The sequence below is a fragment of the Bombina bombina genome, chromosome 3 (assembly GCF_027579735.1).
Source record: "Bombina bombina isolate aBomBom1 chromosome 3, aBomBom1.pri, whole genome shotgun sequence".
Lineage (NCBI taxonomy): Eukaryota > Metazoa > Chordata > Amphibia > Anura > Bombinatoridae > Bombina > Bombina bombina.
The window spans coordinates 857575288-857590380 of record NC_069501.1 but is presented as its reverse complement, the minus strand read 5'-3'; the positions used below and the strand labels follow the sequence as shown (position 1 = coordinate 857590380).

General features: G+C 41.3%; 1 protein-coding gene across 1 annotated transcript in view; it reads left to right on the top strand.

Annotated features, from left to right (window-relative positions):
• IPO5 (importin 5) overlaps positions 1-15093 on the top strand; it is a 411785-nt gene that overhangs the window by 86629 nt on the left and 310063 nt on the right. The window contains exon 5 of the mRNA XM_053705479.1: positions 1950-2046. Within this exon, the coding sequence (XP_053561454.1) occupies positions 1950-2046 (97 nt within the window). The remainder of the gene's footprint in view (positions 1-1949; positions 2047-15093) is intronic.

The window sequence follows — 15093 nt, the reverse complement described above, 5'->3', positions numbered from 1 at the left end:
TAATCGCTCTCTTTGTGGCTCTGTCAAGATAATCTGTCCCGAGGGACATCCTCCTTAGGACCATCCTTGGAGATTATGACTACAGACGCAAGTCTAGCAGGATGGAGAGCTGTTCCTGTGGTCTCCGGAGGAACGCTCCCTCCCGATCAACATTCTGGAACTTCAATGTTCTACAATCTTCAATGCTCTGAAGGTTTGGCCTCTTCTGGGTTTGTCCCGATTTATCAGTTTCCAATCAGACAATATAACTTGGCTTATATCAACCATCAGGGGGGAAAGAGAAGCTCCCTAGCAATGAGAGAGGTATCTTGAATTCTGGAGTTGGCGGAGTCCCACAGCTGTTCGCTGTCAGCGATCCACATTCCGGGTGTGGACAACTGGGAAGCGGATTTTCTCTGCAGACAATTTCATCCAGGGGAATGGTCTCTCCATCCCAAAGTGTTTGTGGCGGAAGCCGGAGATAGAGCTCATGGCGTCCTGTCTCAATACCAAGCTACCAAGGCAGAGCTAAAAGATGCATTAGTATTGCCTTTGAGGTTCAGTCTAATATACCTTTTTCCCGCCGTCACCACTTCTTCCTCGTGTAGTGGCCCGCATCAAGGAGGAGCAGGCATCAGTGATACGGATTGCTCCATCGTGGCCGCGAAGGATGTGGTTCTTGGATCTGGTGAGGATGTCATGTCCTCAGTGGAAGTTACCTTGTCGCAGGGATATCTCTGAGGCTGACTGCGTGGAGATTGATTAATTAGTCCTAGCCAAGAGAGGTTTTTCTGAGAGTGATACTCATTCAAGCTCGTAAGCCGGTTACTAATCGCATCTATCATAAGGTGTGGAGAACCTACTTATTCTGATGTGAAATGCGTGAATTTTCCTGCACAAAGTTAAGGTTGCCACGATTCTATTGTTTCTCCAGGATGGACTGGAGAAGGATCTTTCGGACAGTTCCCTGAGGGGACATTTCGATCCTGTTTTACTGCACAAGAGGCTCTCCGAGCATCCTGATGTACAGTCCTTTGTTGAAGCTCTGATTAGGATCAGACCTGTGTTTAGATCTAAGGCTCCTCCTTGGAGTCTAAATCTTGTTCTTAAGGTTTTGCCACGGGCTCCGTTTGAGCCTATGCATGAGATTGACATTAAATTGTTGTCCTGGAAGGTTCTTTTTCTACTGGCTATTGCCTCTGCGTGCAGAGTATCTGAGATTGCCGCCTTGCAATGTGAGCCTCCTTATCTGGTGTTCCATTCGGATAAGGCTGTCCTATGTACTAAGTTAGGTTTCCTGCTTAAAGTAGTGTCAGACCGCAACATCAATCAAGAGATTGTGGTTCCTTCCTTGTGTCCAAATGTTCCTCCTGCGAAGGAACGTTTGCTTCATAATCTGGACGTGGTTTGCGCCTAAGTTCTACCTTCAGGCTACTAAGGATTTTAGATAGACTGCTTCCTTGTTCATTGTCTATTCTGGGAAGCGTAAGGTACAGAAGGTCTCTTAGACTTCCTTATCTTTCTGGTTAAAGAATGTTATTCGCTTGCCTTATGAATCAGCGGGACATAAACCTCCTCAGAGGATTACGGCTCATTCAACTAGAGCAGTGGCTTCCTCTTGGGACTTTAAGAACGAGGCCTCTATGGATCAGATTTGTAAGGCGGCTACCTGGTCTTCCTTATATACTTTTTCTAAATTTTACAAGTTTGATGTTTTTGCTTCGGTTAAAGCAGCTTTCAGGAGAGAGGTTTTGCAGGCTGTGGTGCCCTCAGACTAGGGTCCGCCTCTTTTTGTCCCTCCCGTTATCATTCAGTGTCCTCTAGAGCTTGGGTATAAGTTTCCCAACGGTAAGGAATGATGCCGTGGACTCTCCTTATACAGAAGGAAATTAAATTATGTGGTAAGCATAATTTATGTTTTTGTGTGACAATTTTATTTTCTATTTTAAAAATTCATATTTTTATTTTAGGAACTTCCCAGGTATATTTGGAAATCAGCAGCAACATTACCTGGAAGTCATCAAAAGGATGCTTGTGCAGTGTATGCAGGAACAGGATCATCCTATGGTAATGTTGTATACAGTCATACATAAGGCAGAATTTAAGTATGGGTGTTTTACTGTACATTCCCTTTCCCGCTGTAAATTCACACAAGACCTCTCCCTAAGGCTAAAGAAGTGGCACATTATGGGTTTTAAATCCTGTGATAATATGCTTTGCTAAAATATAGATATAGAGTGCTTTTTTGGAGAGAAAAAATGTGTGGAAACTTTCTCAGCGCTTTGCTCCATACTGTATACACACACTGACTGCACATGCATGGGACTCCCATCTAAATAATTAAAATCATAAGGTTTAATTATCTGCACAAATCTCTTAATATTTAAACCTTATGATTTTAATTATTTAGATAAGGTCCCGAGTACACTCAGTCAGTGCTTGCAAAAAGGTTAGAGCAAAACGCTGAGTTTCCACAGCTCAATCAGATTTTCCTACCGCCTTACTATGCATGCGCTCATTATTTCACAGCATTACTAAGGAAAGCAGGAGTAATTCTAACCTCATCAGATTTTCCTACCGATGTCCGTGCATTCCACAGATGCTTTAGAATAATTTGTGCAATGTGGTGATTGTAGGTTTGCTCACACTCAGTTGCCATGGTATGCATGAGTGAGTCATGCACTGCCATCTAGACCATAATATATCCTCATAGTAACCCCTGAAGGATTAAGTACACTTTTTAGTACTGTGTTTTAAGGCAAACCACCTGGCACGGTATTAATAGTGCTCATTAAACGGTTGAAAGCGTATATAGATAAGTGGTGTGAAAGCTCCTTTAAGACAATATAAATTAATCTAAATGCGAATAAGACTGAGGAGTTCTTTTCCCTAGTCTCTTGCACTTCTAAACAGAGCTAATTGTCAAAATAAAACAAAATTTATGTCCAAAAGGCTATTTAAAAAAAAAGTCAAAATATAATAAATATAAATGTGACTGACAATGTGACTGTGTACTGCTAAGCGTATAATAATTAAAATACAATTGGTGATTCATTAAACGGTTGACAAATGCCAGATGCTGTCTTAAACTCCCCTGCTTCCAAATTTTTGTTTCTTTCATGTAATTGGCAAGAGTCCATGAGCTAGTGACGTATGGGATATACATTCCTACCAGGAGGGGCAAAGTTTCCCAAACCTCAAAATGCCTATAAATACACCCCCCACCACACCCGCAATTCAGTTTACAAACTTTGCCTCCTATAGAGGTGGTGAAGTAAGTTTGTGCTAGATTTCTACGTTGATATGCGCTTCTCAGCATGCTGAAGCCGGTTCCTCTCAGAGTGCAGTGAATGACAGAGGGATGTGAAGGGAGTATTGCCTATTGAATACAATGGTCATCCTAACGGGGATTTATTTCATAGGTTCTCTGTTATCGTAGAGATTCATCCTACCTCCCTTTTCAGATCGACAATATACTCTTATATACTCTTATATACCATTACCTCTACTGATTCTCGTTTCAGTACTGGTTTGGCTATCTACTTTATGTAGATGAGTGTCTTTTGGTAAGTATGTTTTCTTTTATTTAAGACACTCTCAGCTATGGTTTGGCACTTTATATGTAAAGTTCTAAATATGTTTTGTACTTATATTTCCCATGATTCAGGTTAATCCGTATATTTCCTTTTTGCGGGAGCGCAAAATGCTATAATTTATTGCGTAATTTTTGGTGTGAGAATTGCGTACGTTGACGCAATTTCTTCATTTCCGGCGTCTTAGTTGCCGCCGAGAGTTTTCACCTAGTTGCGTCATCTATGACGCTCGTGTTTGTTGCAGACGTTCTTGGCGCCAAAAAATATTTTGTCAGTTGTGGGCGTCATACTTGCCGCCAGATTTCTGACATTATTTAAGTCTTTATTTCATTTTGCTTCTGGTTTCCAGAGGCTTATTTTGTTTGCATTTTTTTCCCATTCCTGAAACTCATATAAGGAAATTGATATTTTGCTTTATATGTTGTTTTTTCTCTTACATTTGCAAGATATCTCACAACTGTTCCTGTATCAGAAAACACTGTTTGATTCATGCTGACTGATATCAGTCCTACTAAAGCTAAGTTCATTTATTTTAATGTTATGAATTTTTATCTTTAGCTATGGTTTGTAATAAGTTATCATGATAAACTTTTACATGCAGAGAAAATGTCTGTCAGTATTAATGCATTGTCTATTGCTATTCTTTTAACATCTAATGTACAAGCTATTCCTGGGAATTTATAAGAATATTTTTCTGATTCTATTCTGAAGGCTTTGTCTGCCATCCTGCCTTAATAAAATGTAAAGGTCTTTTTTAAACTTCTCATTTAGTTGATGAATTTTCAAATGACCGACAACATACTGAATTATCCTTCTCTGATGATTTATCCCATTCAGAATATCCTTCATCAGATATTGACATTAACAAATCTACTTTTTTACTTTTAAATAGAGTACATTCGTTCTTTGTTGAAAATGTGTTGATTATTTTGGATATTGAGGAGACTAATCCTCTTGATTTTAAGGCTAGCTAACATTTAAATTCTGCTTTTTAACCGCCTGTGGTTACTTCCGAGGTTTTTTTTCCAGTTCCTAATACTGGGGAATGGAATAGGCCTGGTACTTTTTTTATTCCTTCTTTAAGGTTTTAAAATTGTATCCTTTGCCAGCAGTTAGTTTGGAGTTTTGGGAAAAGATCCCCAAAGTTAATAGGGCTATCTCTACTCTTGCTAAACGTACTACTATTCCTATGGAAATAGTATTTATTTTAAAGATCCTTTTAGATGGGAAACTTATATCTTTTCTAAGATTTTTTTTCCTTTTCTAAGGAAAATTAATTTATTTCTCTTGTAAGGTGTATCCAGTCCACAGATTCATCCATTACTTGTGGGATATTCTCCTTCCCAACAGGAAGCTGCAAGAGGATCACCCACAGCAGAGCTGTCTATATAGCTTCTCCCCTAACTGCCACTCCCAGTCATTCTCTTGCAGCTCTCGACAAGGGAAGTAGCTACAGAGATGTGGTGCATTAATGTAGTTTATCTTCAATCAAATGTTTATTATTTTCAAATGGTACCGGAGTTGTACTATTTTAGCCTCAGGCAGAAAGTTGAAGAAGTCTGCCTGAGGTTTTTGATGATCTTAGCAGGTTGTAACTAAGATTCACTGCTGTTCACACATAACTGAAGAGATGGGTAACTTCAGCTGGGGGAATAGCGTGCAGGCTTACCTGCTCTGAGGTATGTGCAGTTTGTTTTTCTAGAGAGATAAGCTAGAAAATACTGACAGTGCCTGATTTATTTAAGGTAAGCCTGATTACAATGATTTAATAACGACTGGTATCATGCTTGCTGTAAAGGGTAATATTTTTGTTATTTACTCATTTCTGAATAGATATAACGTTTGCTTGATGTATATAAACGTTTATGACAAATGGTGATAAAACTTTATTCTGGGGCCCAGTTTTTCTACATGGCTGACTAAATTTTGCCTAGGGATAGTTTTTTAAGGCCCTCTCACTGTGAGTACAGGTTGGGAGGGGCCTATTTTCGCGCCTAAATTGCGCAGTAGTTTTTGCAGCTTGAGACATCCAGCTTCCCTGAAGGAGTCCCCTGAACATATAGGACCTCTCTAAAGGGTTTTTGTGCCTTCCAAAATCGTTGTATGGGCAGGTAGGAGCCACAGTAGAGCTGTGGCAGTTGGTTGTGACGGTTTAAAAACGGTTATATCGTTTTTTTGATCCGGTTCTGAAACTAAGGGGTTAATCATCCATTTGCAAGTGGGTGCAATGCTATTTCAGTCTATTATACACACTGTAAAAATTTCGTAGAATTTACTGCTTTTTTCACTGTTTTGCAGTTTCTGTGATTGTTTTTTTTCTCTTAAAGGCACAGTACCATTTTATTTTTTGCTTGTTCAGTTATTAAAGTGTTTTCCAAGCTTGCTGGTCTCATTACTAGTCTGTTTAAACATGTCTGACATAGAGGAAACTCCTTGTTCATTATGTTTAGAAGCCATTGTGGAACCCCCTCTTAGAATGTGTACCAAATGCACTGATTTTACTATAGATTAAAAAAAGACCATATTCTGGCTTTAAAAAATTTATCACCAGAAGAAATTGACAAGGAGGAAGTTATGCCGTCTCACTTTCCCCACGTGTCAGAACCTATAACTCCCGCTTAGGGGACGCCAAGTACATCTAGCGTGCCCATTTCGTATACCTTGCAAGACATGGCGGCAGTTATGAATCATTCCCTTACAGAGGTATTATCTAAACTGCCAGGATTGCAAGGAAAGCAAGACAGCTCTGGGACTAGAATAAATACAGAGCTCTCTGACGCTTTAGTGGCTATGTCTGATACACCCTCACAATGTACTGAAGCAGGGGAGCTTCAATCTGTGGGTGATTTTTCTGATTCAGGGAAGATACTTCAACCTGATTCTGATATGTCTACATTTAAGCTTGAGCACCTCTGCATATTGCTCAGGGAGGTCTTAGCAACTCTGGACGACTGTGACGCTATTGTAGTCCCAGAGAAATTATGTAGATTGGATAAATACTATGCAGTACCTACTTACACTGATGTTTTTCCAATTCCTAAGAGGTTTTCTGAAATTATTACTAAGGAATGGGATAGACCAGGTGTACCGTTCTCTCCCCCTCCTGTTTTTAAAAAGATGTTTCCTATAGACGCCGCTACACAGGACTTGTGGCAGACGGTACCTAAGGTGGAGGGAGCAGTTTCTACTCTAGCTAAGCGTACCACTATCCCTGTCGAGGACAGTTGTGCTTTTCTAGATCCAATGGATAAAAGATTAGAGGGTTACCTTAAGAAAATTTTTATTCAACAAGGTTTTATTCTCCAGCCTCTTGCATGCATTGCCCCAGTCACTGCTGCTGCCGCTTTCTGGTTTGAGTCTCTAGAGGAGGCTTTACAGGTTGAAACCCCGTTGGAAGATATAATTGACAAGCTTAGGGCCCTTAAGCTAGCCAATTCATTTGTTTCTGACGCCGTTGTTCATTTAACCAAACTAACGGCTAAAAATTCAGGTTTTGCTATTCAGGCGCGTAGGGCGCTATGGCTTAAATCCTGGTCAGCTGACGTGAATTCAAAGTCTAAACTTCTCAACAATCCCTTCAAAGGACAGACCCTATTCGGGCCTGGACTGAAGGAGATCATTTCTGACATCACTGGAGGAAAAGGTCACGCCCTTCCTCAAGACAGGTCCAACAAATTAAGGACCAAACAGTCTAGTTTTCGGCCCTTTCGAAACTTCAAGAGTGGCGCAGCTTCAACTTCCTCTAACACAAAGCAAGAGGGAACTTTTGCCCAGTCTAAGCCGGTCTGGAGACCTAACCAGGCTTGGAACAAGGGGAAACAGGCCAAAAAGCCTGCTGCTGCCTCTAAGACAGCATGAAGGAGCAGCCCCCGATCCGGAAACAGATCTAGTAGGGGGCAGACTCTCTTCGCCCAGGCTTGGGCAAGAGATGTCCAGGATCCCTGGGCATTGGAAATTGTGTCCAAGGGTTATCTTCTGGAATTCAAAACCTCTCCCCCAAAAGGGAGATTTCATCTCTCACATTTATCTGTAAACCAGATAAAGAGAGAGGCGTTCTTACTTTGTGTTCGAGACCTCCTAGTTATGGGAGTGATCCACCCAGTTCCAAAAGAGGAACAGGGGCAGGGCTTTTATTCAAATCTGTTTGTAGTTCCCAAGAAAGAGGGAACATTCAGACCAATCTCAAGATCTTAAACAAATTTCTCAGTCCCATCCTTCAAGATGGAGTCTATTCGAACCATCCTTCCTATGATCCAGGAGGGTCAATATATGACTACCGTAGACTTAAAGGATGCTTATCTTCACATCCCGATACACAAAGATCATCATTGTTTTCTCAGGTTTGCCTTTCTAGACAGGCACTACCAGTTTGTGGCTCTTCCCTTCGGGTTGGCCACGGCACCAAGAATCTTTACGAAGGTTCTAGGGTCCCTCCTAGCGGTTCTAAGGCCGCGGGGTATAGCATTAGCCCCTTACTTAGACGACATTCTAATACAGGCGGCGACTTTTTAAATCGCAAGGTCCCATACGGACATTGTTCTGGCATTTCTAAGGTCCCATTGGTGGAAGGTGAACGAAGAAGAGAGTTCTCTATCACCTCTAACAAGAGTTTCATTCCTAGGGACTCTGATAGATTCGGTAGAAATGAAGATTTACCTAACGAAGGCCAGATTGTGTATGGAAGTAATCGGGTTAATGGTAGCGGCAATGGACATAGTACCGTTTGCCCGCCTACATCTCAGGCCGCTGCAACTTTGCATGCTCAGTCAGTGGAATGGGGATTACACAGATTTGTCCCCTCTACTAAATCTGGATCAAGAAACCAGGGATTCTCTTCTCTGTTGGCTATGTCAGGTCCATCTGTCCAAGGGGATGAGCTTCCGCAGGCTAGATTGGACTATAGTAACAACAGATGCTAGCCTTCTGGGCTGGGGTGCAGTCTGGAACTCCCTGAAGGCTCAGGGCTCGTGGACTCAGGAGGAGGCACTCCTTCCGATAAACATTCTGGAACTAAGAGCGATTTTCAATGCTCTTCAGGCGTGGCCTCAGCTAGCTGGGGTCAGGTTCATCAGATTTCAGTCGGACAATATCACGACTGTAGCCTACATCAACCATCAGGGGGGGACAAGGAGTTCCCTAGCAATGTTGGAGGTTTCAAAGATAATTCTATGGGCAGAGGTTCACTCGTGCCATCTATCAGCTATCCATATCCCAGGAGTAGAGAACTGGGAGGCGGATTTTCTAAGTCGGCAGACTTTTCATCCGGGAGAATGGGAACTCCATCCGGAGGTATTTGCTCAGTTGATTCAACTTTGGGGCAAACCAGAACTGGATCTCATGGCGTCTCGCCAGAACGCCAAGCTTCCTTGTTACGGGACCAGGTCCAGGGACCCCAAGGCAACGCTGATAGATGCTCTAGCAGCCCCTTGGTCCTTCAACCTGGCTTATGTGTTTCCACCGTTTCCTCTGCTCCCTCGTCTGATTGCCAAGAGCAGGCAGGAGAGAGCTTCAGTGATTTTGATAGCACCTGCGTGGCCACGCAGACCTGGTGGACATGTCATCCTGTCCACCATGGACCCTGCCGCTGAGGCAGGACCTTCTACTTCAGGGTCCTTTCAACCATCCAAACCTAATTTCTCTGCGTCTGACTGCTTGGAGATTGAACGCTTGATTTTATCAAAGCGTGGTTTCTCTGAATCGATCATTGATACCTTAATTCAGGCTCGAAAGGCGGTTACCAGGAAAATCTATCATAAGATATGGTGTAAATATCTTCATTGGTGTGAATCCAAGGGTTACTCATGGAGTAAGGTCAGGGTTCCTAGAATATTATCTTTTCTCCAAGAAGGATTGGAGAAGGGATTGTCGGCTAGTTCATTAAAGGGACAGATTTCTGCTCTGTCTATTCTTTTGCACAAGTGTCTGGCTAATACTCCAGACGTTCAGGCATTTTGTCAGGCTTTAGTTCGAATCAAGCCTGTGTTTAAACCTGTTGCTTCACCATGGAGTCTAAATTTAGTTCTTGTTCTTCAAGGGGTTCCGTTTGAACCTTTGCATTCCATAGATATCAAGCTGTTGTCTTGGAAAGTTCTGTTTTTGGTAGCTATCTCCTCAGCTCGACGAGTTTCGGAGTTATCGGCTTTACAATGTGATTCTCCTTATCTCATTTTCCATGCTGATAAGGTAGTGTTGCGTACCAAACCTGGGTTTCTTCCTAAGGTGGTATCTAATAAGAATATCAATCAGGAGATTGTTGTTCCTTCACTATGTCCTAATCCTTCTTCAAAGAAGGAACGTCTATTACGCAATCTTGAAGTGGTCCGTGCTTTAACATTCTATTTACAAGCCACTAAAGATTTTCGTCAAACATCTGCTTTGTTTGTGGTTTACTCTGGACAGAGGAGAGGCCAAAAGGCTTCGGCAACTTCTCTTTCTTTTTGGTTAAGAAGCTTAATCCGCTTTGCTTATGAGACTGCTGGCCAGCAGCCTCCTGAGAGAATTACAGCTCATTCCACTAGCACAGTAGCTTCCACATGGGCTTTTAAAAATGAGGCTTCTGTTAAACAGATTTGTAAGGCGGCGACTTGGTCTTCGCTTCATACCTTTTTCTAAATTCTACAAATTTGATAATTTTGGTTCTTCGGAGGCTGTTTTTGGGAGTAAGGTCTTACAGGCATTGGTGCCCTCCGTTGAAGCGCCTGCCTTGTCCCTCCATCCGTGTCCTCTAGCTTTGGTATTGGTATCCCACAAGTAATGGATGAATCCGTGGACTGGATACACCTTACAAGAGAAAACAAAATGTATGCTTTCCTGATAAATTTATTTCTCTTGTGGTGTATCCAGTCCACGGCCCGCCCTGTCATTTTAAGGCAGGTGTTATTTATTTTTTAAACTACAGTCACCACTGCACCCTATAGTTTCTCCTTTTTCTTGCTTGTCTTCGGTCGAATGACTGGGAGTGGCAGTTAGGGGAGGAGCTATATAGACAGCTCTGCTGTGGGTGATCCTCTTGCAGCTTCCTGTTGGGAAGGAGAATATCCCACAAGTAATGGATGAATCCGTGGACTGGATACACCACAAGAGAAATAAATTTATCAGGTAAGCATAAATTTTGTTTTTCAGGTCCTTTCTTAGGACTGCAATTTCTTGGGCTGATGTTACAGCTGTTTCATCTTTTTTGGTTGGAAACTTTAGCGCAACAAGTATTGAATTATGATTTGTTTAGCATTGTTAACTTGGTTCAACTTGCTATAATTTCATTTGTGATGCCATTTTTTGATATCAAAATTGAGGTTAAATCTATGTCTTTAGCTATTTTAGCTAGAAGAACTTTGTGACTTAAATCTTGGAATGCTGATTTGCTTTCTATAATCCAGATTACTATTTTCTTTCCTTCCAAGGTAATAAATTATTTGGTTCACAGTTGGATTTAATACTTTAAACTGTTACTCTGGGGAAGGGAGTTTTTTTTTTGCTTCAAGATTAAGTTCTAAGCTTATATTAGTTTTTGTTCTTAATAAGGAACAGAAACCTAATTCTTCCCCAAGTAACATGTTTCTAATTGGAAGCTTTCTTCAAAATGGAATAAATTCATGCCATTTAAGAGATCAAAGCCAGCCCCCAAATTTGCATGAAGATGCTGCCCTTTTTCCAGCTTAGTTGGTAAGGGGCAGGTTAAGACTTTGCTAAAGTTGTTTGGTTCAATTCGGTCTAAACTTCTTAGATTGGGGTACAGAATAAGATATAGAGTAAGACCGCCTGTTAGAAGTCTTTTTACTCTCTCACATATTATTCCAGTAAAGGCTCAGACTTTCCTGAAGTGTGTTTCAGACCTGGAGTTATCTGGGGTATTCATAACAGTTCCGTTTCAGGAACGGGGTCTGGGGTTTTGTTCAGAACTATTCATTGTCCCACAGAAAGAAAATCTTTTGAATTGTCATGTTAGAGTACCAGCTTTCAGAATGGTGATTATAAGATCTATTCTGCCTTTTGTTCAGCAAGGGCATTATTTGCCTACAATAGACTTACAGGATGCATATCTTCATATTCTGTTTTCATTCAGATTATTTTCATTTTCTGAGATTCTCTTTTTTAGACCAGTATTACCAATTTGTTGCTTTTCCTTTCTGGCCTAGCGACAGCTCTAGGAATCTTTTCAAAGGTTCTCAGTGTTTACTTATTTGGACGATATCGTGGTACTTGCTCAGTTTTTTTCGTTCTGCAGAATCTTATACGATTCAACTTCTGTTGTTTCTTCAAAGACATGGATGGAGGATCATTTTATCAAAACTTCCTTGATTCCTCAGACAAGTGTCACCTTTTTTAGGTTCCCAGACAATTTATATTGGGTTCAGCTTGTCAGAACATTCAGTCTCTTATTTCCTTCAGTAGCAATATGCATGGAAGTTTTAGGTCTCATGACTGCAGCATTGGATTCGTTTCCCTTTGCTCATTTTCATATGAAACCTTTTCAGTTTTTAATTCTGAATGAATGGTGCAGGGATTATTCTAGGATATCACATTTAATATCCTTGAATCCCAGTATTCAACTATCTCTGACTTGGTGGATAGATCACCATCGTATAGTTCTATGGGTCTTTGTTTCACCCAACCTGGACAATGATCACAACAGATGCGAGTCTTTTAGTTTGGAAGCTGCCTGGGGATCTCTGACAGCACAAGGGGTTTGGAAATCTCAAGAGGCGAGATTACCATTCAATATTTTGGAACTCCGTGTGATTCTCAGAGTTCTTTAGTTTTGGCTTCTATTTGAAGAGAGAGACGTTTATTGGTTTTTAGACACACTGTCACAACTGTGGCGTATGTCAATCATCAGGGTTGGGACTCTGTCCTCAGGCTATGAAAGAAGTATCTCGGATACTTGCTTGGGCAAAATCCAGCTCCTGTCTAATTTCTGCGCTCCATATCCCAGGTATAGACAATTGGGAAGCGGATTATCTGTCATCAAGCTTTACATCCGGGAGAATGGTCTCTTCACCCAGATGTGTTTTTTCAAATTGTTCAGATGTGGGGGCTTCCAGAAATAGATCTGATGGCATCTTATCTAAATAAGAAACCTCCCAGGTACCTATCCAGGTCCAGGGATCATCAGGCGGAAGCAGTGAATGCATTGGCACTTCCTTGGCGTTATCAACCTGCCTATATTTTTCCGCCTCTAATTCTTCTTCCAAGAGTGATTTTCAAAATCATCATGGAGCAATTGTTTGTGCTGCTGGTGGCTCCAGCATGGCCGCTCAGGTTTTGGTATGTGGATCTTGTTCGGATGTCCAGTTGCCAACCTTGGCCACTTCCATTAAGGCCAGACCTTATATCTCAAGGTTGGTTTTCTCTTGTAAGGTGTATCCAGTCCACGGATCATCCATTACTTGTGGGATATTCTCCTTCCCAACAGGAAGCTGCAAGTGGATCACCCACAGCAGAGCTGTCTATAGCTCCTCCCCTTCCTGCCACCTCCAGTCATTCTCTTGCAGCTCTCGACAAGCATGGAAGCAGTTAGAGAGATGTGGTGTAATTTAGTTGTTTTTTCTTCAATTCAAAAGTTTATTTTAAAATGGTACCGGAGTTGTACTATTTTGGTCTCAGGCAGAAAATAGAAGAAGAGTCTGCCTGTGGTCTCTAATGATCTTAGCAGGTTGTAACTAAGATCCGTTGCTGTTCTCACACACAACTGAAGAGAGCGGTAACTTCAGCTTGGGGAATGGCGTGCAGGGTATCCTGCTATGAGGTATGTGCAGTCTAAATTTTTCTAGAGAAATGTATATGCTAGAAAATGCTGTTGATACCAAATTTATTTAAGGTAAGCCTGATTACAGTGATTTAATAACGACTAGTATCATGCTTATTATTAGAGGTAACAATTATTATTTTTTCAAATTACTGAAATGTAAAACGTTTGCTGGGAGTGCTTAAACGTTTTTTATATGCTTTCTGGTGAAACTTTATTGGGGCCCAGTTTTTTTCCACATGGCTGGCTAAAATTTGCCTAGGATAATTTCTCCTGTTAAGTGTGGTCAGTCCACGGGTCATCATTACTTCTGGGATATTAACTCCTCCCCAACAGGAAGTGCAAGAGGATTCACCCAGCAGAGCTGCTATATAGCTCCTCCCCTCTACGTCACACCCAGTCATTCTCTTGCACCCAACTAATAGATAGGATGTGTGAGAGGACTGTGGTGATTATACTTAGTTTTATACCTTCAATCAAAAGTTTGTTATTTCTCCAACATAGGTGTGTCCGGTCCACGGCGTCATCCTTACTTGTGGGATATTCTCTTCCCCAACAGGAAATGGCAAAGAGCCCAGCAAAGCTGGTCACATGATCCCTCCTAGGCTCCGCCTACCCCAGTCATTCTCTTTGCCGTTGTACAGGCAACATCTCCACGGAGATGGCTTAGAGTTTTTTAGTGTTTAACTGTAGTTTTTATTATTCAATCAAGAGTTTGTTATTTTAAAATAGTGCTGGTATGTACTATTTACTCAGAAACAGAAAAGAGATGAAGATTTCTGTTTGTATGAGGAAAATGATTTTAGCACCGTAACTAAAATCCATGGCTGTTCCACACAGGACTGTTGAGAGCAATTAACTTCAGTTGGGGGAACAGTGTGCAGTCTCTTGCAGCTTGAGGTATGACACATTCTAACAAGACGATGTAATGCTGGAAGCTGTCATTTTTCCCTATGGGATCCGGTAAGCCATGTTTATTACGATGGTAAATAAGGGCTTCATAAGGGCTTATTAAGATTGTAGACTTTTCTGGGCTAAATCGATTCATTTTTAAAACATATTTAGCCTTGAGGAATCATTTTATCTGGGTATATTGATATTATAATATCGGCAGGCACTGTATTAGACACCTTATTTCTCTGGGGCTTTCCCAAAGCATAAGCAGAGCCTCATTTTCGCGCCGGTGTGGCGCACTTGTTTTTGAGAGGCATGGCATGCAGTCGCATGTGAGAGGAGCTCTGATACTTAGAAAAGGCTTTCTGAAGGCGTCATTTGGTATCGTATTCCCCTTTGGGTTTGGTTGGGTCTCAGCAAAGCAGATACCAGGGACTGTAAAGGGGTTAAAGTGTTAAAACGGCTCCGGTTCCGTTATTTTAAGGGTTAAAGCTTCCAAATTTGGTGTGCAATACTTTTAAGGCTTTAAGACACTGTGGTGAAAATTTGGTGAATTTTGTACAATTCCTTCATGTTTTTTCGCAATTGCAGTAATAAAGTGTGTTCAGTTTAAAATTTAAAGTGACAGTAACGGTTTTATTTTAAAACGTTTTTTGTACTTTATTATCAAGTTTATGCCTGTTTAACATGTCTGAACTACCAGATAGACTGTGTTCTGAATGTGGGGAAGCCAGAATTCCTGTTCATTTAAATAAATGTGATTTATGTGATAATGACAATGATGCCCAAGATGATTCCTCAAGTGAGGGGAGTAAGCATGGTACTGCATCATTCCCTCCTTCGTCTACACGAGTCTTGCCCACTCAGGAGGCCCCTAGTACA